The sequence below is a fragment of the Ambystoma mexicanum genome, chromosome 1q, assembly GCF_040938575.1.
Source record: "Ambystoma mexicanum isolate Mex_15411 chromosome 1q, UKY_AmexF1_1, whole genome shotgun sequence".
Taxonomy (NCBI): domain Eukaryota; kingdom Metazoa; phylum Chordata; class Amphibia; order Caudata; family Ambystomatidae; genus Ambystoma; species Ambystoma mexicanum.
Genome location: NC_090922.1, coordinates 1,445,721,255 through 1,445,746,825, shown reverse-complemented (window position 1 = coordinate 1,445,746,825; position 25,571 = coordinate 1,445,721,255). Strand labels below are relative to the sequence as shown.

Below are 25,571 nucleotides of genomic sequence, written 5' to 3'. Positions count from 1 at the left end.
CACAAGGAGTGGATCCAGAATCCTGAAAGAGTTGTTACCGGTGGATGATTCTGAGGACTTTAGAAAAGGGAGGCAGTGCCCCTGGGCTATTGTGCCCACGCATCTGAAGTAATACCCCACCATTCTTGCAGATGTTGTGAGAGTCTGCCTCCCACTGGGGATTTGTGGACTAAGGCCTCAGAGAGGTTTTGAGGCGGCTGATGCAGCGGCTTAGGGCAAATAGCCGGTGCCTGGGCGTTCTTAGCACCTCTTCCCCCATCCAACACGGGGGAATATTCTCTGACCTCTTTGATGCAGCAGTCCTCTCCCTCTTCCAACTGGGGAGTAATAGTGAAAGGACCTGCACCTCCAAGTTGTTCCAGTAGGGCGAGTTTGTGTTTGTCTGCAGCACTAAGGGATTGGACTACCGCTTTGCAGGTCTGCAGCTTCATTAGCCTTGCTGCCAAATAAATGTGTGCCGTCAAAGGGCATGTTAAGAAGTCTCGATTGCACATGCGGAACAAAACCAGACAATCTGCGCATTACAGTGCTAGCCGCCATAGCTCTGCTAATACTGTCAGCAGAGTGGAGACCAGTCTGAAGGGATTCGCACATGGCATCCTTCCCATCCAGAACAATGTTTAGGAAGCCGTCTCTTTCCTCCCCCTCAGGGATATGTTCAGCTGCCATCAATATACATTCCCATATGGTAAATGTGAATTTAGCAAGTGCACACGTGGCATTTGCCGACTTAAGGGCCATACTTCCCGCAGAGAAGACCTTTTTTGCCTTTGCAGCATAGAGTTTGTCACCCCTGTCAGGGAGAATTGTTGGGTATGCAGCGTGTTTGGATGTGGCGGCCTGTACGACCAGACTTTCTGGCGTAGGTTTGGTAAGGTAAAAGGGGTCACTGCTTGACGCTCTATTAATTCAGGCGTCTTCCAGTTGGCATTGACTCGACTTTGTAAGGCTACATGGAAGGGCAGGATAGGGTCCTCTTGGGGGTCCCATCTATCAGATAATTCTGCTCAAAATGTGGTGAAGGTATACTACACCCCAGAAATTCAAAAACTCTAGACATTCATTGTCTGTACGACCCATCTGCATGGTCGGAGGGATCTGGTCTTCCAAATTCAATTTCGGGAGAAGTATCAATCCCACGTGCAGTCAATTATGAAGGTCTTTTATCCTTGACTCCTCCGATATTAGAGCTTCTGGCACACCTTGTGTTCCATATAGTAACCCAAAATGACAATTAAATCAGAAGAGGGCTCATGTTCCTCATAAACTGAAGAAAGTGACTTTAAAAAAGTCTCTCTTTGGTAGTAGTACCTCCTCCAAGGATTTTGTCATGTGTGTCGAGGTCTACGACGCCGTCAAAGGCTTCATCATCTAATGGGTCGACTATCCGCATCAATAACGTCGATGATTTTGCCTTCAAAGGAGTTTATTCTTGACTCGATTGAACCTCCAAAAAAAACTCAAGAGGTTTTCTCCTGAACACCCAGGCCCGAGGGCGCACATGCTTTGTCCTTTGCCTTTTGTTTGCTGTGTTTTTTGGCCTAGGCATGACTTTCTCTTCTTCGAGAGGGTTGAGGCCGCATTCTCGAAGACCTGAAGCATTTTTTGTCTGAATCTCTCCCATTCAAGTTGTGAGGCAGATTTGTCGGGCAAACAACCCATTCCCAGGGAGGAACTTGATGACGAAGACCTACGATGCCTCATCTTCGAACATCATGAAGATGACGAGTGAGGCGACTGAAAAACCAGACAGTGTTTCACCCGCTAGTCCCTGGGGATTTAACATCCAGGTGGCCAGGACATAGCCATCGCTTTTGGATCCAGCTCCTGGCGGTGGACCAGTTCGGGAGGATCACCTGGGTGAGGGGTCTTCAGGGAGGGGGACACCAGATGGCGAGATGATGTATTCCCCTCCCTGTAACACCTTTACCCCATCCTACCCGATGGGATATTTAGAAACTCACCCCCCCACCCACTGCCTACTTTCCCCCTTTATGAACACTTTCTCACCGACAGCCTGCTACGGGAGAAAACAGACTCACACCTCAGCATTGTACTCGACATCCCATTACTATGGTCATGCAATTAATGGTAATCATTCACACCTGACTTGCATTAAACTAGTCCACACAGATAAAAGGCGGAGCACAAAAGAACACCGAGCAAGGCAAAACACGAAGGAACAGCAGTTTCGAGAAGGCAGCTGACCGAGGGGAGAAAGACAGCAAACCAAGAAAGGTTTGCAAGGAGGGAAATACCCTTGACCTCTACAGCAGAAAACTGTTACTTTCAAGAACCCTGCAGATCAGAAAGCGCAAGGCCAGGAAACCAGGCTAAAGAATCCTGCATTGCGCGTCAGAGATACCCGAGGCCCTCCGGCATAGCTAATCAAGTGGGGGAGGAGCAGCAGCCACTGTGGTGCCGTCCTTGGCTCCAAGAACAAAGGAGTGCCAGAGAGATCAACACAGCCGGTGAGTTTGCGGGCCGATGCAAGACCGTTCTGTGCTGAAGTCAAGGTTGCAAGCCGCAACATTGTATAACGAGCACAGGTGCGAACATTGTTAAATGCATGTGATGAAAGACGCGAGTAAAGCTAAATTACTGATCAGGGTTTGAACTTGAGAAGGAAAGATACGATACAGTGAGAGTGGTCCGGCGCTGCGTGGGTGCTGAATCGAAGATCTCGGTAAAGGTATCCAGCCAAGATGTGGCAGAAACGAAAAATAAGAATATTGTGTGAAGTGAATTGAAGTGGTCCTGCGATGGTTAAGCAAAATCCATTGCACATTCAAAAGTGTTTGATTTTTGATATCAAGAGGAAAACATAGAAAGTGATTGCACGGTCCGAGTCCGAACGTGGGAGACCAAATGTGAATATTGTGCTAAAGGGATTCGAGCCCGAATGAGGGAGATACCTATGCTTGGAACTGTATCCTCATGCCAGAGAAGCCAGAGTGTGTGCAGAGCTCGAACGTGCAGCCTTAGCCTGTGCTGAAAACATGGGGAAGGAAAGACAATTGCTCAATTATCTTGACATATTATTCCTTGAACACTTTTCTTTTTGCATACACTATTGTCCCACACCATTTTGTTATTTAGAATTAAGGATTGGCAATAGGTTTATTAGCATAGGGCCTTTTATTCTGACAGACTTGACTAGGACTGCGTTATTATTTGATGGTCGTAGCTTGCTCGCATCCTTAGATTTCTGTTTAGATAGGCATTCAACCAAACCATCGAAGTTCAATAAACATCCATGAACTGTGACCACTTGTGTTTGTCTTCACTGTTTGATTCTATGCCTTCCTTAAAAGACCCACTCCTAGACTGGATCTTTTAGCTTTCTTTTGACGAGGAGAGACACCCCTCGTCTTGTTGAAAGATCGCTTCTTTGGCAGAGTCATCGAAAGGGATTTAAATGACCTACCTGCAGCTAACTTATCTCTATGCTTTTTCAGCACGTTTGCGGTCATCGAAAGTTAGGATTCACACTCCGATGTCTTGTGATCGGATCGAAGGCAGCATAGACACACCCAATGGGGGTCCGTCCGTAAAGGACATTTTTCGTCAGCAGTCGTGGCATTTTTTAAACCCCGATTTGGGCTTCGAATATGCCAAAGATGCAATATTCTTTCAAGAATAACTGCAGATTTAAGAAAGAAACAAAGCAGCGATCTTCCGAAGCGATGGCTCTTATGGAAAAATGGAAATTAAGCCAACGGTTGCTGAGCACACTATATACCAGCAATGACGTCGACATTGAGACGGAGGCCATCAAGGGACATTGAGTCAACAGGCAGCGATGATGAGGAATACGTTGTGGGATATATTGACCCACTCAACAACATTGCCCCACATCACTAAACTGCATATGCGCAAGAAACAGCAATCTGGCTGAGCTGGCTCCTGTGCGCATAAGGACCTCAAAACTGCATTTTGGCAGCAACAAAACAATGGCTGCACCATCCTGCCTAGCACGCTTCAGGCAAGATGGAACAAGGGGACACACTGAAAAAATATGCCAGTGTGTTCTGAAACATATGGAATTAAGTGACGTTAACAGGCAGCACTGCTTGGCAGAAAACCCAAAATTCCCCTTCAAAATGAAACATTTTCACCCTTTCAAAATGCTGCTTTGACGCGAATGCCATCTGTTCATTCTGAAACCACTGAGTAAAAAGGCCCCGTTATGCCCAGGATATTTCACTGTGCTTCATTAAAACCAGGCATAATTCCTGAGTGACAGGCCCAGTCAAACCAGCTCTGAGAGAAATCAATTAGCAACTTCACTTTCACTGGCACGGGAAGACTTTATTTCTTTCCAAATGTATCCAGGCTCAGCAGTTCAAAGATACTTTAACTCTCTGAGCCAGGTCAGTTATGTTAAGGTTAATGTTAAAGGATATTTGTAGCACACACTATCCCCACCGGAGTGGTTGCCTGGCGCTCTGGCGGCTCTGAAAAAGGGAGAGTGGGGGCGGTGGGTGAGTTAGTGGGAATGAGCTGGAAAAGTGCAAGCTAGCAGTGATGTGCTGTTGGCAACCTCAGCCGATGGGTCCGTTGGCTGGGCTTGGGGTGTTTTACGGTCGGTAGTCATCGTGTGCTGTTGTGAATGTCTATGAGTAGCTTGTTTGTTGTTGCAGTGTAGTCAAGTTTGTGCGGTTTGCTGTGTTTAAGCCTCGTGGTTGAGTTTGGTTACAGTTTGAGAGGTGTATGCAGAGGGATGAAATTGTTAGTGGATTGGTTAGTTGGCATTGATGTGCTTGCAATTATGTCTGGGTGTGGAGCCTGCTATCTTTCACTATTCCATCTAAGTGTGGCACATGCTAAGAATCATAATCCTTTCTAGATGCGACGCAAGCTAAGCCAGGTGTGTAATTACAATATGTAATTATCTTTGATGTCATAGGCTGTGCAACAGGGGGTGCAAAGTTATGTAGCTTCAGCTGAATTTCAGTGTCAAATGTATCTATGCTTTAGATAAAACTCCTGCATTCAAGGAAATGACGACAGCTGCAAATACAGTGTGGGAGCTGCCAAACTGAATTTAAAGAAAGAAATGCTAGCAGTTTTAACACATGTGGAAAAATGGGGTTTGCTAACTGAAGAAAAAATGGGCCTGTTTAAAAATAAATTGTGAATGAAAGCCTGCTTACTTAGCAATGCAAAGGGATGTTAGTGGTGATAATACACACATAGGCTATCTTCTTTCACAGGTTTGTTTTAATTCAGGACGAAAAAGAAATTAAAGAGTTTAAAACACATGCTGGATTTGCAAGCTCTCAGAAAACCCATTCATTCCAGTTGCCAGCCATGAAACTTCCCCAAGGAAGGGAGATACACCATAAATCCAGGACATGTAAGTGATAATTGCCAGCTTGGAAAACTGCCAGGACAAAGAAAGTTCACACGCTCGTCAGACATTCGTCTGTGCTCCAGGCTGGGACAATAGAAGTCCTGGGACACTAACATGTCAAGTGTAAGGGGCAATAAAACCTTCAATTAAGATGAGAAACTCCCACCTTGCTTTGAAGGAAATGACAGTTGGCAGCAGTTGAAGTTAAAAATGACCAAACAACGGAACTGCCATTTGTTCACAAAGACTATTTCATAAAGAAAGTTTAAAGACTATCTCTGCAGCAAGAATTAGTAAAAATGTAAAAAGTTAGCAGTTTCAAATATAATTTATGGGCTTCCTTTTAAAACTTGGTAGAACTCATTGCCGCATGGGGAACAGAAGTTACAAAATATGACAGATTCCAAGGAAAGTATTAGTGTTGCAAACATAACATTTTGTACGTACATTCCTGGGGATAATTCGCATCGGTGTATAAAATTGAGGAAAATTTTGGCCGAATATTTCAGGTTTAAAATTACCAAAATGTATCAGAAAGGCAAAGCAAGGTCGCACAGACTTGAGTATTGGACTGATATGAGGTGCACATAATATGTAACCTGTGTGTATAATTTGCCAAGAGATTGTACTTGTAGGAAAGCATGTTTTTGGCAAAATCAGATTTTCAGTAGAGTAAATGTGGGCGTTTTTGGACATTGTAAACCTCCCCTCATAAACCGGACATCATTCCCTTGGAAGTCCAACCAGTTGAGAGCAAGGCGGAGACTACCCTGTTTTCTATTAGTAATTCCCCGATTGCCTGCTGCTTCTGTTTAACCACATAGAATTAATTATTTGTGGGTTGAGGGAACCTTGCAGGGGGAAATTCTAACTCAAGTTCTATCTTGCCTAAAATCAAAAAGTGCTCCTATTTGCTGGTGTTTTGTAGATGTGTCAATAGAAGGTTAAACTAAGTGCATTGCGTCAATTCCTATTGTTATTATCACCCCATTGGTGATTGCTGCCCAACATTAAAAATTGTATGCTTTCTTTTGAATTTTAAAATAAATAAATATTATATTTTACCAACCAGCCTGGTTCATGGTCCATTGTGACCCGGTGTATTTGAAAAGGGGGTGTGATATGAGTGGTGTACCATCTCAATATTGAATCCAACATATAAACATAAGCATTTCAATCGCGCGCTGCATACTAGGCCGAGACTAAGTTGTGCGTTGCTGGATTGAAATCAAATTGGGAGGACCCAATCCATTCAAAACTGTTCTACATAAAAGGTACATCATGTTCCCATTCTGTGCAGTGGCAAGCATACCCTTGGACGCACACGCGACATGTAAAGAACGGCAGACTCAGAAAGCTGGGCAGCACTTAGCCTCCTTGACTTTTCAGCTGCCTTTAATACCATCGACCACTCCATGCTCACGGACAGACTTTATTCTCTAGGCATCAGAAATTCCGCCGTAAGATGGAACTTTCTTCCTCTGCAACAGCTCACAAGTCACACCCCCTCTCCCTTCTGTTCCCACTCCCAGCCCTAGCTACAACGGGATCCAAGAGGGGGCCTCCCTGTCCCACCTCCTGTTCATGCTCTACATAAGCCCCCTTCCCGCACTCATCTGCTATTATGACCTAACCTGCCACAACTACACAGATGACACTCAGATAATTTTCAAGATTCCCAAGACCCCTGTTCCACCCATCCTGATCTCGTCTCCTGCTCCTCTGAAATCGACCACTGTATAATGGCTAACCACCTCCTCCTTAATCCTGGAGTAGACACAAATTGGTTCTCAAAAAGCTTTATTAAGTGAAGAATCAGGATGGAGTGAGGCTCAACTTGCCCTATGCTAAGGTGGGATTTTCCTACCTAAAGAAAACAAAGTCCAAATCAAACATCCGTCTGTATCCAAAACCTATACTTGCCCTCACAACTAACTATATACAATGTGTAGGAATGTCAGTGTTCAGAATAATGTTCCGAGCTTCTTCCGGCTCTTGGCTTGTAATCCAATTCCCCTTCCACAAGTTCACAATATAATCGGCGATCCCTTCCCAGAGAGTTAAAAATCTTCCAGCTTTCAAAAGAAAACAATACAGTCCCTTGGGATACTTCCCCGCTCTTTTATCCTCAGTACTTTTCACTGGTTCACATAGAACATTTCTGTTTCTTGACTTCAAAATCACATATGAAGCTGTCCAACCACAAGCCTCTTCATGGATACCTTCTTTGGCTTTTTCCACAAAGGGGCAGTCGGTCTAGGCGCAGGTTTCGGACCACAGGCCCCACCTAGTACAGGTCATGCAACCGATACCCCTTCTTGACCGCTTTCCATCAACAATTGGCCACTGCCTTCCTTAGACAGTGAAGTTGGTTTCCTGCATCAGTGTCACACTCGAACACTTTAACGTAGCTTGCTTGGTCACCATGCACTTTGTTACACTTTCTGTATTCAACTGGCCAATATAAGTTTCCTCTTAACCTGCAGTTCCTTGAACTCTTTTAGTCTTGGCCAATACTTAGACTCACATCTCATACCCTTCTTGGTTTTCTCTTGGATTTCCCAACACTTGTGTCTCAAACAGTTCCTTCCGTGGTATCTGCTCATTCATGAGTGCTCATAACTTGCTTTAGCTGTGTGTAGTATTATAAAAATGGTTACAATGTCTCAATTCGTTCAGTATTCAAAACCACTTATTTCAGCATCCAAAAGTGATTGGAACAAGTTTCATTTTGTTCAATATTCAAAGGCTCTTGTTTCAAGTTCGCGAGGCGCCCCGAAAGGAGGGATCCCTGTTTCCACTTACCGGTTGGTTGCATGCAGCAGCTCCCCTCGGCTTCTTTCCACTCCTCGCCCTGCTTTCCGGCTTCCAATAGCTCCGCTCTTCAATTGCGGTGACCACAGCAAGCACCCCTCATTCTCCTGGAGTCTCACGGCTTCTGGAGTACTTTGGCGTCCTACAGCTCCTGCTGCATGCACCCGACACAGAGGCCTGCAGAACTTCCAGACCCTCTTGCGGCCGCCCTCGGCACCCCCTACCTCTCCTGCGCGACACAGCTACCAGCGCCTGTGTCTCCGGCACCTCTCTCTTCAGCCCACATTCACACTCAAGGCCATCATCCTGTGACCTGCTTTCACTCTCTAGGCCGTCTCCTCATCTGCTGCGCGGCAAGGATTTTTATATCCATTTGGCATGCCAAGTGACTTCAGGTGTGGGTCATTAAGGCTAATTGCCTGACCGTGGCAGAATCCATTAGGTGGACGTGCGTAGTTGTTCTACCTGTAACCCCCCCCCCTCCATCACCCTCTTCTTCGTCTCAGTACCAGAGTGGTGTTTGAAGAGGTTTGAATGAAAGGAAATGTGCATAACTGATGTTTCCTTCTCGTCTTGGTACTTGACTAAGGTGTGTCTGCATTAACAAAAGACGGCGGATATATGCTGGCCTCACCCAAATGAGGGTCCTTCTAGTTGGTCTCCTCCTCGTCCCAGTGCTGAGGTGATGTTTCTAGGGGGACAGAAGGGAAGGGTCATTGTGAAAAGGGAAATGGGGATACCACGTCTCACCCAAGGATGTCTTCTCCACAAGTTCCCTACACCCAGGTGATCCTCCCTCACATATCCACCCCAGGGTCGGTATTCAAAAGCACTGGATTTTCCCTGGCCACCTAAGAGGAGGACCAAGGGGTAAAAGAAATGAGGACACCCTCAGGTTCCTCACACCACCCTCCTTAGGACCCCCACCGTAGTATCCAAACCAGTAGACAGCCAGGAATGCACCTTGGAATGAGATCCAATACTCACCATATCAACACTGTATCCAGAACTTATTACCACCTCTGCATCATCCGCAGACTAATCCTCCCCTAGCTTGCCAACCCTCACCAAATCTCAGCAATCTTGGCTATCATCCTTTCCTGCTTAGACTCGTATTGCCTCTATCCGGCCGCTCCCCTCTCTCACCTTAGAAAGCTCCAGCGGATCCAAAACTCTGCAGCCAGACTCCTCCATGCCATCTCACCCAGAAAACACATCACTCCTGCCCTCAGAGTGCTCCACTGGCTTACTATGAGCCGACGGGCGACCTTCCAGGCCATGTGCATTACACATCGCTTCATCCACAAGACAGGCCCTGAATTACTCCAACACAAGCTTACACAGTAATAAGCCATCCGAAACCTTAGAGCTGGCAGTGCACTCCTCCTTGTGACCACACTCAATTCCACCAGAGCTGAGAGAGTCCGAGGATCCTCCTTCTCCGTCCAAGCTCTCACCTTCTGCAACTCACTGCCACTCAGCATCCACTGCAATAAGGACTACCTTTCCTCAGAAAGGCCCTCAAAACCTGGTTATTCCCTCCAGCAATCAGATGATCTTCCCCCACTTCACGCGCACCTTCACGATACCTAGGCTTTGACACCGTCAGTAACTCCCCAATATATTCTCCAGAGCAAGGCATACACCTCCATACACGAAACAAACAAAGCACAGCATCTCTGCCATTAACATGCAGCTATGTCTTATGACAAAAAGAAATAATACATCGGTCTAGCTGGACACATACTGAGTCTCTCTTACTTGCGCTCTCCCTTGACCACCTCTCAGCACCCATCCACATACCTGACCATCATGGGTAGCTTACTGCAGATCGGTCATCACACCTGAATCCCTAATTCAGCCTAATACACATACGTATTTTAATCCCTCAGACATATGTTACATACCTTGGACCTCACTCCACAAGCGAGGTCTCCATTGGGCATCCCCCCCACACATGCCGTTAAGGCGCTAACTACTACTACAATGACGAAAGGAGAGTAAGAGGCCACCGTGAGACAAAAGCTAGGGAAAGGGCAAACATCCCTGCTATTAGAAATCTGTGCGTCTGCGCACGCATGTTTTGGCTTTTATACAGCAAACTTGGCTGTGAACCAATGGAACTCTCTAAAATAAGGAGATACAGTGAAAGGGTACATTTAGAAATATCAATTAGCAGACACCAAGGAAGGCAACATGTCAATAAGCAACCTCTGAAATGCTTCCTGCCTTTTTCAAGGACAGATTTATTGAATTTAAAATGCAATGCTGGGTTGAAATGGTCTATGTGCATCTCTTCAAGATTCCACACTTTTGATTGAAGTCACTTACTTTGATTTACAACAGCTTGGTACCAATCTCTCCTGAGAGAAATTGGGGCCTTCATCACAGAAAACAACTTCAGATCTGCTGTCCAAGGCTTGGTCTCTCCCTTTTGTAAGGCCTTCCAGCGACTACCCTGGCACCCAGAGATGTATCCGGCATGCTGCAGCAGGACTTAAAGGACTCCGCAGATTTAACTACATCACCCGACCCTCATCGAACTGTACTGGCTCCTGCTGTAAGCCTGTACCATCTTCAAATCCATTGCATCACATACAATGTTGTTACCCTGAAGTCCCCAAGCTACCTCACTGTGAGACTCTGGAACCTCCTCCCTGCCCTCAGACTCTCCTCCTCGCTTCCACAGTTCAAGAAGGAGCTCAAGGCCCTCCTCTTCAAGGAATGGCCCCGCCCTAACAACTAGCTACACACACCCTACCTTGGACTGGGTGATCTGATCTCCACAGTTTTTCCCTTGGTTGCTTGGAGATCCCTTGCTGACAAATTGCCCACCTCCCCCTTCTCCAGTTAGCTTCTCACACCCTTGTTCCTCTGCTCTCCTCACCATGTTGTTCTCACTATCGTTGCAAAGCAATCAGATACTTCTTGAAGCTAGGTTCACGCTCAAAATAGCATAATAATACTAATTTTAGTGTGATAAAAAAAAAAAAATCACATTGTCACTGGTCTAGATACTGGTAGTTGCTTATGGGGGAAATCAATTTGAATAGCGACGTGGCATATCGAATCACTTCTATGTAGTCTTGGTCAAAAAGTGACACATGGAAATAAAAGGTTTGCCCGTACCACAGCGACAACTAGTTGAGCTTGGACTTAAAATCTGACACTCCAATTATAGCGATTTTGCGCACACACAAAATTGCAACCTTTGTAACACCAAAGTGCTAACCCACCCCCCCCCCCGAAAGATAATCAGGCAATAGGGCAACTGAAAGCCTTATTTTAAATGCCTCATGTCCACAGAACCAGTGGCCTCATCAAAAAACAAATACAAATAAAAAGAAACAACTCTGTTTAAGCACTTGTTTTAAAACATCATCGTTTAGGGCTGCATTAATGCACACTTACAGAGCGATCACCTCATTGCAATAAACAAAATTGGTTTGGAACACTCACCATTCAGTCGAGTCTGCCTATTAGCTCTCACTCGAAGGAAGGTCTGTAAGAAGGGGGGGGGGGGAGGAAAAAAAAAAAAGATTAAAAGTACAAAGTGATACTGTCCACATGCTCCCATCCAAGGGAAGGAATGTTCGTTAAAGTGCTCCTTCACCAACCCATCACAATTAGAAATTACACCAGCCTTCTCCAAAGGCCACAGTCCGACTAGGCCAAGTCTTGGACACTCCTAGGACTTGGATGGTGAAAGATCTTCGAGTTGGTTGATACAAATATTTTTTAGGGCAAACACAAACAAGCAATTTTGACGTTTGTATAATACTTATCAGGCCATAACATTTTATTCACGTCAGGGGAAAATACTTTTATGGCTGGCTAAAATTATGTATATATATATATACACACACACACACACACACACTTTAACATATTCATTAAGCCATCCTAAGCTCATCCCCTAATCATCACCCACCATTCTGAGACATTTGCTGAGGACTATTCAGATTGTCATTTCTGCTTTTTCTTAGTTGCGCTTGTTCTGAATGACCCCCAATGTGGCATGGGTAAAGCTTGAGACTATGTTGGGCCAAAGTAGAAGCCAGAGGATTAAACATAGCGAGGACTACATATAGCACGCACCCCATGGGTGAGAATCCTTTGCCATCCCAGTCAAAAGGAGGAACACATCCCCCTCACAATCACTACATGTCCATGCTGACTGCACCAATATATGCCAGTGGTCACATATTCATTCACAATGTATTCATGTTTGCTTTGCGCATAATCCAACAATCAACAACTATAACCAAAAGGAACACCAGGATAATAAAAATAACAAAAAAGTAATAAAAAACACATGGGATCCAAAAAGGAAAGCCGCAATAAACAAACGGAACAATAAAGTCCCACCAATCGAGGTCTCAACTACCCGCAGGAAAAACACTAATCTAAAGAGGACACCCACTCAAAGAAACACAACCCACACATCATGCCTCGAACAAAAGACAAAGAATCCAGAACAGACAACAGAAATAATAAGAAAACCCAAACCACTCGGGTAGGCACTGACCAGCCTGATCCCACAACCCTAGAAAACTCGACAATAAACATTACAGATGGCCCAAGGAGATACACAAATAACAGAGCAAAGACAGACCACATTGCTAGCTACCTGTCCACATACAACGTCGTAAATAAAAACAGCACTGAAACAATGAACTGAGAGCCAACAAGTGCCACAAATACAGACCCAACCACGACACCAAATGGAACACGATAACTAATAAAACATCCCAACCCAGTCTCATCATGGACAATACCCCAACCAGAACAAGGGACAAATTGGAATCCATCACACTCTACACCCCCTACATCACCAAGAATGGAACAACAGAGGGATAAGCTACTCTATTTAACACCTGGAACGAACCGGAACAAGCCAACCCTGCCATAAACCTTATCGGTTTACGCGACAAAGAGACTGGCCAACAAAGAACCACCCCACCCAACAGACTCAACCGGGGAAAACCCACCTGGAACGGAAACCCAACCAACAACACACCGGTCAGAACTAACAATACAAACAACAACCCGAAAGGGAAATCAAGCAAACTATGCTGCAGCTTCCTCAACGTTAGATCCATGGCAAAAACCAGAAATCCATGACCTCCTAATCGAAGGAAGCACAGACATGCTCTTCCTTACAGAAACCTGGCTATCAGACAACTATAAAGCCATCACAAACAAAGCAATACCTGACAAATATAAATACACGCCAACAGAGAAAATTGATGAGGCGGAATCGCAATTATACACAAAGAACGCTTCCGAGCATCTCGAATCATCACAACCAAAGCTGAACACTATGAATCCCTCCTCATCAAGATAGTACTAAACAACCAATCCAACATAGTATTCCTCCTGATCTACAGACCACCTTTTTACAACTCCAACTTTACAACAAAACTAGCGAACAAGGCCGCCATGCTATCAACCTATCACGACAACCTAGTCATACTGGGAGATTTCAACATATGGTTCCAAAAAGAAAATGCAAACTCAGTTCAAGCAAACAGTAAACCTATCCACCCATGACGCCGGACACATCCTGGATCCAATTTTCTGCAGGGAAGGACTATGCGCATCCGCGCGACCTACACCAACGGTGTGGAGTGACCACTACTTGATACCATTCTGCTTCACACTGCAAACCTGCCTAAAGGCAGGTAAGGAATTACTCCACACCAGCAAGAAAAGAAACTGGAAGAACCTGGACCTAGAGGACCCAATAAACCTACTAGATGCAACAGTCCCAAGCGAAAGAGATCCCACTGATACAAACATAGATACAACAGAAGACAGAAGACACACAACAATTGGATCACCAAGGACCTTGACCAGTTATCACCAAACATTCAAAGCAACGTCAAAAAGACTGGCAGCAAAATGGTTCACTGAAGAACGGAAAGGGACCCCTGCCCTCCCAGATGTCTTCAAAGGAATCCACAAACAAAGAACCCCAGCGACACGCTTCAGAAACCTAATGAATCTATCACTCAACAGAGGAATAGTACAGTCCTTCAAATCAGCATGCTTCTAACAACTGATAAAAAGGTCTGAAAGCGCAGAAGACCCAAGCAACTACAGACTGATATGCAACCTGCCATTGCCGTACCCAGCGAAGACCCTGGAGAAAAATGTTTGGGAAATCCCTCTTAAACACGTCGAAAGAAGCAGAATACTACCAATCACAAGTTGGCTTCAGACCGACGAAAGGAACAGAATAAGCACTTCTATTGATATGGGATGACCTGAAAATAAACGCAGACGACACCCAATCGGCCTTCATTCTACTGGACATATCAGTGGCTTTTGACACAATCAGCCACGAAACACAAAGATTGATGGAACGTGGCACACAAGAACCTGCACTAAAGTGGGTTACCTCAATCCTAACAAAACGAACCGAAAGAACCTACCAACCACCGTTCATCTCAAACACCAAAAATATGTCCGGAGGAGTCCCACTCACAGACATACAACTGGATGACAACAAACAACCTCAAACTGAACCTGGCAAAAACAGAAATAATGGTCTCATCCGCAGGATTCGACAGAGGGAACCCACAACTGGACTGGTCAAACGGCATGAGAACGCAACCCGAGTACCAATAAAGTAAATAACCTAGGAATACTCCTGGACAACGGACTATCGCTGGAACCGCAAGTCAACGAAACGCCAGAAAATGCGTCTTCCTCCTAAGACTACTTAGAGGATTACTCACTATCTCCCTTTCCCCCACAGAACCCTCACAATTATATCCTGGATACTCACAAAACAGCCTCTACCAAGGAATACCAGAAAGACTCACCAAGAAACTCCACAGAGTGCAAAATACAGCCGCCAGGATCTGAAGAGACCACATCCATACAGAACTGAAAAGCCTACTGAAGAGGGAAAATCGAGATCAAACCCCTGCCCCTCCCCCTCACCCCAGGCACGTATACAGAAGAACAGCAGGAAGAACAAGGAGCACACTTATCATTTGAACCAGGCCCCAGCGCACCCATGGGTGACAAATATGCTGAAAGACACCCACTTCACCAACAGTGCAACTTCCATGCTACATTACAATCAATGCAGCAATATCAGAATCTACAAACACAAAAATCCCTGTTTAAAGGCTTGCAAATGCCTATATGAATTAACATGGTCTAATTGCACAGTGTAAAGTCATGTTTCAGGAAAATTACAGCCAAGTTCATTTCTCTCACTGAACACTAGCTGCAGATGGCTTCACCAATACTCCTCGCAAACCCACGAGCAGCCAAGGTCGCGCAGTCAGATAACATTGCTTTCTGCAGACAAACATTTTTTAATTCTCCACTAATGCGAGTAAGCCACGGCAACCCAATGTGTTTTTTTCTTTTATTTCTGGGAAAGAAAGACATTTTTGCAAAGACTCGCACAACATTTGAAACATAATTGTAACAAGAATGGCTCAGCCCTGGCCAAAGAGCGCTCAGAGCTCAGGTGCGAAATGCTTGCTTCAGCTAAAAAGTTATGGGAACAAATTCATAATGCAACAAGCTAGAATTAGGTAATGGTGGGCTGGCACAGCTAAACCAACCCACTGACGCAAAACTCTAATGTCCAATTATCAGGCTCTCTATAAGGGCTACATAGGTAACCTATTACTTAGCAGCCAATAACAGGAGGAGATAGGTTTCTGGGAGCTGATCCAATTCTGTGAGGTCAGCCTGCAGTGTGATTACAAAGCTGGCTTGCAAGCCAGCCCCGGGGGAGACGGCACCTGAACTCTCGATGTGCACGACGCTCTGCGTGTTTTTTCCTTTTTTGCTGCCCAGAAATAAACGCAGTTTGGAACATGCTGCTGCCTGCTTGGAACTCTGTTGCATTCCTGTGGGCCATATGGGAGGTGTTGGGGTCTCCCATAGCTGGTGAGGGTATGGCTGCTGGGCCCCATAGCCCTGGTGGGGGTCCAGCTTCTCCCCAACACTACACTGGTTACCAGTAAAAAGGGCCATCAATTTGAAAGCACTCTTCATTGCCCTCAAAGTCTTGCACAGACAAGGAGCGGAATTCCTCCAAGACAAGATTAGCTGGTATCGTCCAGGAAGGGAACTAAGATCCAACAATGACCTACAAATAGAGGCAAAACACTACGAAAAAAGGAAATTCGCCTGAACAGCGCTCTCATGTCTAATTGGTAAAACCTGGAACAATATGCCCAAAGTAATTAGAACCACATCACCTTCAGGAAACTGCTCAAAACCTGGCTATTCAGCAGACAATGACAACCTAGAAGGGACACCGGCAACAAGAACACTGCAGACAAACAACTAGAGAGGAGACGAGAGGAGCCAAAGAACTGCAAACAAGAACCTGGCTAGATACAGTCAAGCGGCATCCAAAGGGCCACCCCAAACAGAGGCACAATGAACTGGCCAACTTTACTAACCCTCTTCCCTTCCTGCTCCTCCTACATAACGGACGCCTCTACACCAGATCTTGGACTAGCCACACTCGTATACATATAGAGGACCATTACTATGTCGACATCCAGAGTGAACCACCCACATAGCCCAATGCCATCTAAAATACAACCACACACCAAGATGCTGGACTACCTTACAGCTATGACCACCTGTTACTCTAGATCTCTTTTGGACACTATCTAACCAGTGCACACGTCCAACCCTATCTAACCACCCAACACAAACACCAACACAAAACACTACCACACACCTGAGGCATAATACAGTTACAATGCGCAAGGCCGCTCACAAATGACCACAAGCAAAACACTCACAGACGGCAGGTCCTACTGGTTCTGGACCTAACCCTCACTTTTCCCCCACCAACATCCCCGCCACCCCTTGTTTGCAGAGCCATGCGAGCGCCTGGAGACTGCCCCTGGGTGGTAGCGGTGCAAAACATAATGCCAGTATTGATCCTAAAAGAAAATGCCCACCATGGCTCTGCCACACACTCCCGTTGGTTTGCCTTTAAAAATGTCTTGTCACAAGAAAAAATCCAAACTGGCTGCACAATGGCAGTGGCAACATGCTCGCCTTGAAAGCAAAGCAACACAGAGCAGCACAGGTTTGATCCCGGGTCCGTGCTTATAAACCTCTGGGTATTAAGCGCGTTATAAACTCATATCATATCGACTGACTGCCCTAAATGCCAGTCTAGACACATAATAACACTCATCATGCTTGCTTTGTCATAGAATCCCAGAAACAAAAAAACAAAAATCTCATGCCACAGCAAAGAATGGTTAGATTGAGTGCCCCAAAATGCCAGTGCAGCCACATAAAAGCACATAACCTTTCTAAAAGAAAAAAAAAAAAAATAATAAAAAATAAAAAAAACTTTTTTTTTTAAGTTTGCATTTTGTACTGGCATCTATGATGGATACCCATTAAAAAGTGCATTGTGATTGGGATTCCAAGATGGCCTCCGAGGAGAGAGCAGCATATTTATCGATGTAGGCTGCGGTGGTCGAGTGCAGTAGCCCAGATCGCTGAGGAACTTCGTAGAGGCGGGTGTGCAGCCGTCATCTCTACAGTGTCTGAGGTGTGGAGGAATTGCGCACAAAGCCGGTGCAGACCGAGCTGAGAGACACGCTTGCAGACCGCGAGCAAGAACCACTTGGGGAGACCAGGGGCAGCCGAGCACCCAGTGCAGCTGGGAGGCGGAAAGCAGCGGCTGCCGGGCAGTGGACGACAGAAGAGCCTGTCAGGAAGGAGCTGCTTGCGATACTGGATGCCCATTGGGCTGGATTTGTGGAGCATGGAATACCCTGCTGGCGAATGCCAGCGCAAAGATCGAGACGGGCCCGAGCGCCCCCGTGCCGGAGAAGCAGCATCTCATCGGAGATCAGAAGGATCCGGAGGGGCCATACCCGTAGCACACTGCTGAGAGCTGCACAGCTGGAAAGAGCAGTTCTTAGAACAGCCACGAGGCCTGGGAGGGGCCGCACACGAGTCAAGAGGGCTAAAGAGTCCATCTACATCAATGGTGGGCAAGGAAGAATGAGGGAGAGGTCATTTGGTCGGGCTCCGGCAGAGTGATCCTGGCACCAAGTCCAGGAGGAGGGTCGTTTGAAACCCAAGGAGGAGGACAAAAACGGGCTCACTTGCACACAGTTAGAGGGGAGTTCCAACCCACCCGCACAGTCATGGACGGACCCACAAAGCAGAGGAGGAAGGAGGTTCCTACACCCTGTAAAAGTGACCATAATAAAGCTGAACGGTGCAACACGATAACAGGGAGAAGAGGAGGGCGCATGGCTCCCCTCCACTACTCACACCCCCCCCCTAATCAGCCCTGCCTACACACTATGTCCAAAAACAAGGGGAAGGACATGAAAGCTGCCCCAAAGTCAGGGAAGAAACCACAGGAGGGCAATCTGCAGAGGCTCTGGCAGAGAGACAGCAAGGTACTGGCTGGGGGAGTTCAGGGGCCCCAGGCAGGAGAGGATTTGGGGGCACTGGCAGACTGAGCAAAATATTAAGTGGTCACCCAGGAGGTCCTTTGCCAATGCTTTCAGGATTTTGGGGACAACATAGCGAACACCATTCAATCGCAATCGAGCGAAACTGTGCCAATCGTTGCAAGAGGTGAGGGGGCAACATAATGAAACAAGAGGAGCAGCCCGATGCAGCGGAGAGCGCCATACAAGAGGTCACAGGGAAGATCGTCGAGCTGGTAGAGCAATTAGCAAAAGTCACGCAGAGCCATGAGACCTAGAGCCAAGACCCTGAAAGCCGCTTGAGAAGATCGAACTTCAGAATAAAAGACCTCGCTTAGGCGGTGGCAGACAATGGTCTACGCGTAATGGAGCAGTATGTGTTCAATGACCTGCTGGAGGTGGAAGACTGGTCTGGACTGGATCTCAATGATCTTCTAGGGATGTAAATTTGAATCTTGGCCACTAAGTAGGACGGTGCAAGATTGTGTATAAACTTAAAGATCAAACACAGTAACTTGAACTTGATTCTTTGGTGAACCGGAAGCCAGTGTAGTTTCTTCCTGGATTCTGACACAGATTTTCTCCAGGGCAGTGCACACTACCCGTACAGCAGCATTCTGTGCCACTGCAAGACGTAACTGGTAATTTGGGCACCCAACCAGGAGGCCTTACAGTAGTCCAGCCTGGTGTTAACAAGCGTGCCCACCAAATTTTCCCCATCGCCTTCTGAGATGAGGGGGAGAAGTGGTTTCACTAATTTCAGCTGGAAAAAGACTGATTTAACCATTTGGTTCACCTGTCGATTATGTCCCATATCTGACTGCCAGATGCACCCCAGATTCTTAACAGAGTCTGGGTACAGCTGGGTATTGTCAAATATTGGTGGACAGGGGACCATCCGGACAGTAATTCCGAGATTCTTTTTGAAACCAAAGAGGATTATCTCTGTCTTGTTAGGGTTCAACTGAAGCTTATTGTCCATCATTCACCTTCGTACTGCCACTGCACATTTTCGAATGTTGTCCTCTGCTTCCATGGGTTGTTTCAGGCTCAGATAAATCTGTGTATCATGTGCGTAGGAAAAGTCAGGAATTGTATCCCTCCACGAGACGCACATTCGGAGGCGACACAGGCATAAGCTGAAAGTAAAGTGGTATCGCCATCTGTTCCAATCCAACATCCCAAGTAAGATGGGGGAGGGGTGTTAATCGCCATTAGCGACATCCCATGCTTCCCGGTCATAGCTACAGAGGGGGACACAGAGGGTAGGCATCTGGTGGCCTCTTTCCAATGAGAGAGGGGGGGGGGGGACATATACAGTGGCAGCATTCTACGCCCAAAATACGGGGTAAGGTGGGTTCTTGCGGACAGGGTAAGGGCGCGAGGATAGAGCTAGGAGTGATCGCCCTGTCACACAATGCGCCCATAACAATTAACTTAAATATGGGGCAGAACGAACCAGGCCAATGGCGGTGGAAGTTCCCCAGCTACATTCTTAAGGATGGAGTCCTATGTGAGGACATAAAGAATAAAATAGTGGATTACTTTGCAACGCAACAGAGGATGTGCGCGACCAGGTGATGTAGGACGTGCTACATTGAGGGGGGAGCTCATCGCAATGAAGTGCCAGAGGGACAAACAACTATGTCTCTTACAGGAGGAATTGGAAGCTAAACTAACAAACAATGGCTCAAATGGCAAAAAACAGAGGGGAGTATGCTGCAAAGTGAATATCGGCTCATTAGGGGGCAATTCGATGTTTTGCAGAGTAGAGCTGCAGAGCGTTCATTGCTCTACCTCCAACAGAGGTATTATGTCAAAGCCAATAAGGCGGATAGCCTGTTAGCGAGATTGATTAGGAAAAAAGAAGCGTCAAGAACAATCCTTAAAATAAAGCCGGGGGGGGGCAAGAAAGCACTGCTCCACCTGACATAATTTCAGTCTGGAATATTATTCATCCTTGTACACATCAGATTCCCCTGAGGAGTGAGCCCAAAGGGGATAACTGTCCTGGTGCCCTCTCCCCAAGATCAATCCTCAAGAACTTGAGGGAGACATTACTCCCAAGGGAGTAAGGGAGGCTATAGCTGCCTTGCTATCAGGAAAGGCCTTAGGCTTGGACGGCTTTCCATGGTTTTTTCTACAATACCTTTAGAGAGGAATTGATAATGCGCTCTTCAACTCTTTTGAAGGTTGCGAGGGAGAGGGTATATCACCCAGACAATGGAAGAAGCCACGGTTGTGCTGCTCCCAGAGCCGATAAAGATGTCACTATGCACTTCATACCGGCCAATTGCCCTAATTAATCTAGACAAGATCTACACCAAGGTTCTGGCGTCATGCCTGGATAAGCTCTTCCCCAAAATGCGATCCCGACTAGTCAAGATTTATTAGGCATAGGCAGACCTCGGAAAACATTTAGCGGGTCTGTCATCTTATTGAAAAAGTAAATAAATCTAGATCCCCTGCACTAGCGTTGAATGCTGAGAAGGCATTCGACTGGGTTCAATGGCCATTCCTCTTCCATACCATGGAGGATATGGGATTCGGTTCTAAATGCCTTTCAATGGTAAGAGCCAACTACCGAACTCCTTCCTTGTGCCTGGTAATCAATGAAAAACCTTCCCAGAGGATAACGGCCTCACAAGGCACAAAGCAGGGTTGCCCGCTCTTATGCACTATCCACCTGGAGCTGCTCTTGGCCAGCCTTAGGGCCTCCCCGGATATTAGGGGGATTCCCTTTGGGGGTGAGGAGCATAGACTTGTAGCGTTTGCTGATGACATGCACCTCTTGATCACAGAACCAAAAACCTCATTTCCAAGGCTCTTGCAGGAACAACGTCTCTTTGGGGTGGGGGCAGGGTTAAAAATAAATACCCACAAGTCAGAGTTTGTAAACTTGACCGCCACCTCAGAAAAGGTTCAGGAATTGCAGGGTATAGAACCCTATAGATGGGCGGAAACCGGCATTAGAAGTATGAGGGTCCAGATTACTGGTTCTCTGGGTGCCCTTTATTGGGCTACCTACCCACATTTAGCGGAAAGGTTGCACCGGCTGCTGCCGAAATGGGTGCCCTTATCAATATCCTGGAATGGGAGGATACATGCCCTTAAAATTGTGGTTTTGACAAAAATCCTGTACTATTTCACAGACCTGCAAGCAGGGGTTCCCGTGGGGTCATTTATTTGGAACCACAAGAGATCCAGAGTAGCTATGCACATGCTAATGTCTCCCAGAAGCAAGGGAGGGCTGTGAGCACCAAACTTCCACCTCCATTTCCTTGCGGCTCAAATAAGAGTAATCCAGGATTGGTTCAGGGGCGTACGCGGGAAGGACTGGTGTCAAATGGACAAATCGGTGGTGGGCTCTCTGCTGGACGAGGTGTTGTGGCTCCCCAAGGGGGTAGCCCTGAAAACATGTACTGTAGCAGGAGAGGGGCCCTAGTGGGGGACTCATGGAATGAGCTGTGCGGAGGGTGAACTTGACCACCTTCGCCTCCCCGCCGACTTTGCTTTTTAGAAATCCCCAGTTCACACCGGGTGTGGAAAGGGGTGCCTTCAATGGGTGGGAGGCACCAGGGTGCTGCAAACTACGTGACATGTTCTCGGGTCAGGACATTAAATCCTTTCCACAGTGCAAGCAGGACTTCAGGCTAGATGAGAGGGAGAGGTATCGCTACTCTCAACTGAGGCACTGGCTTACAAACCCAGTGATCAGGTCAGCGGCCACCAGGGAGCTCACGCCCTTTGAACGGTACGTAACTATGGACACTGGGACAGGCATTTAGTAGGAGCGTTATACGGCAATATAGCAGAAGGGGCAAGGAGCCAGGCATGGCACTATATGGAGCAGTGGGAAAATGCAGGAGGCAGTCGCTGGAGGGGGAACTTTGGACTCAGTTATGGGCAGATATCCCCAAGCTCATGCAGGCCATCCAGATTCAGGGGATGTGGGTTATGATAATGGTCCAATGGCATCCCACCCTAGGATAACTACATAAATTGATTGTCAAAGCATATATGGTGGGAATGTCCAGGCATACAGCCTTAATGGGACATTATATGTGCAGCAATTAATAATAATATTTTTAGGAGTCAGATGCCGGACAACATAGGGATGGCCATACTGGGAATGGGCAGGGTTCAGAAAAATCTACTCGAAAGCTCATAGAAAGACACACGTCATCCGGTTAGTGGCGGCAACGCTTGTGGTGGCACACAAATGGAAACAAAAAGCGGCCGCCATAGAACACGAATGGGTTCGCAAAATCAGGAAATTTGTGGTACTGGAGTGGATGACTTATTCGATTCATGGGGATCACAAATGGTTTCTCTCGGACTGAGACATAGTCTTGCATCACCTGCAGGCCATATGGTGCCTGGGGAAAATGAGATTGCGGGGGCTGGTGCGAGTACTCGCTCCACTTGGGGAGGGCGCCTTCACAAGAAGCTGGGAGGAGATATGGCTGAGGTTATTCGAGAGGTGAAGAGGTGAGAGGTGAAGACTATAGAGGTCAAACGGTGCAAGGGCCCGTACATCGTCTGGCCACACGGGAGCCATTTACAGAGTTTATGGACTCGAGCAAGGGTAGGGGTGGGGGGGGAAGGGGGAGGACAGGCCTGGGTGCATTATTGGTTACATGCGCTGGGATCGAGGGGGAAGGGTTATATGTGTTATTACAGTTGAAATGTTGAAAATACCAATAAAATAATTTTGGGGGGGGTAGGGAATAAATAAAACATTTCAGAAAAGTGCATAGTTACTGTGCTGCCCTCACCTGCCAAAATCAGCTCCCTGGCCCAGCACAAACACATTCTTTGACTCAACATTCACTCGCTTATTCACACACAGTATTCACTCACTCATTGCATGAGAGGATCAGAAGTAACCTTCCTTTACATTTTATATCCCCCTGAACCTGTTCCAAATAGGCACAAGGAAATGCACCTCTTTTGAAACTCTGGATGTACTTGAAAATGTCTAGAACCCCCTTTACACACTCTGCCTTGCCCAGCTGTGCATTTGGTGGGAAAAGAGCACCTCAATGTACACAACTATGATGCCACTTTGTCCTTTGTGCATGGTTCATGTGGCGCAAGTGAAAAGAATGAGCATCACATCAGTTGCACCAAACCCTTTTTTGATTTTGAAAATCGTGGCACAATGGTTTATCCCTGCTGATCACTTCTTAACGCTGCACGTTCATTTCAGAGAGTGCGGTTAGAAGTTTCAGAGGGAAATTAGGATTGTGAAAGGACACACGAGATGGAAAGGGTGCATGGGGTTTTTATTGTTTCTGCAGTCATTAACCCCAGATTTGCTCACGAGAAGGTATTGTGTTAAATACCATTAGCTCCAAAGCAGATACTGTGACTGAAATCGTCCCAGAGTGTGTACTGTGCATGCCATAATTCAGGTATTCTGTCATATGTAACGGATTAGCAGGTGCTGTATCAAATGGTATTAGTTCCAGGGCAGGTACTGTGTCTGGAATCGGTATCCTAGATCTAGGACTGTGCCTGCAATTATTTGCCCCAGGGCAGGTATCGTCAGATGTAGCTGATGAGCAGGTACATACTGTATCAGAAGTCATTAGCTCCAGAGCAGGTATTGTGTCTGCACTCATTCGCTCCAGTCAGAGGATGTGATGGGCCTTTACCATCAACGCTAGAGAAGGTATTGTCTGCTGATATTAGTCTGGGTTTTGTTCCTGTGTCTGCAACCATTAGACCTAGAACACACATTGTGCCGCCAGTTATTATCCACAGAAGAGTCATTAGACCTAGAGAAAGTACTGTAGATGCAGCCACTAGCCCTGGGGAAGCATTATTCAGAGTAGGCACTGGAACTAGAGACAGTACACGTCTGCAATCATTAGCTTGCGTATAGTGCAGGGAATGTGCCGGAACAGGGCTCTGGCAAAAAAAAAAAAAAAAAAGGACTTGCAGGGACAAAAAATGGCTCTGCTCCGTCCCCTAGATCCAGGGTTAAGCACATCACTTAGCCAGTGGCACCTCAAGTAGCAGACTGCTTCCATAGGACATGACTTGGAGAGCTTCCTAATTTGTCTGCTCGTTACATTGCCCGCACGATTAGCCAGGTTTTTCCAAACTAGTCTATATGTCCTGCAATTCCCAGACATCTCTTTATTAGGATGAGTATTGTGACCAATTAAACAGAAGAGTCCATTATTCATTTAAAAGGGCTTCTAACTGCATTTCTATAAGGCATGTTTAACATTTAAAATTGTGGACATTATGATGTTCCTATAATGCGCTTCGCTTTTATGCAAATCGCTAGGATTAAGTTTTATGAAGGGATACTGTGTTGCACAACCTGTCAGGAGACCCTACCCACTGGCCCCACCCCTCCAAAGAGGTGACAGTTCCCCCAATATATTTTGTTCCATTTCGAGCCCTGTATAGAGTAACTTAGGCCAGAGCACGGTCTGTGTAGTAGCTGCACAGCAGGTACTGCGCCTGCAAGCATTCTAGAACCTGAACTGTACCGTGAGTTTCGAGTGAGCTACTGTGTCGACGATACCGACAACCAATGGCTGCCGGGTGTAATTTCAAAACCAGATGATGTTTACAAAGTCACGTACTTACAATTTTTAATTTCAACGTGTGATAAGTACAATACAACGAATTACAGCGTCAGCTGCAGCCTCTTACTTCAACGTTCATTTCCAGAGGTTGCAAAAGGGCTCCTGTTACCAATATAACAACAAAGGGGTGAGAACGATCTAAGTTAATGGATGATTAAAAAAAATGCATACAAAATTCACTACAAGATCTGGATCGCAATCACTCACCTGATGCTGCCTGGAAACTGAAAAAGAGCGTTTGGTAAAGAGAGGCCTTGTGGTGCTTTCATTATCAATTGAAACACATTTAAAGTCTCAATAAGACCCGATAACGTTGTGTGTGTTTAAAGGTTT

The 25,571-nt window shown here is 46.4% G+C and overlaps 1 protein-coding gene across 9 annotated transcripts in view; it reads right to left on the bottom strand.

Annotated features, from left to right (window-relative positions):
* RNF220 (ring finger protein 220) overlaps window positions 1-25,571 on the bottom strand; it is an 856,068-nt gene that overhangs the window by 162,547 nt on the left and 667,950 nt on the right. For 7 of the 9 annotated variants that reach the window (XM_069642322.1, XM_069642324.1, XM_069642323.1 and 4 more), the window contains one exon: window positions 11,630-11,672. In XM_069642322.1, coding sequence (XP_069498423.1) covers window positions 11,630-11,672 — 43 coding nt within the window. Of the gene's footprint in view, window positions 1-11,629; window positions 11,673-25,305; window positions 25,341-25,445; window positions 25,563-25,571 lie in introns of those variants that run through there. The other 2 variants (XM_069642330.1, XM_069642331.1) reach the window with 2 other exon arrangements.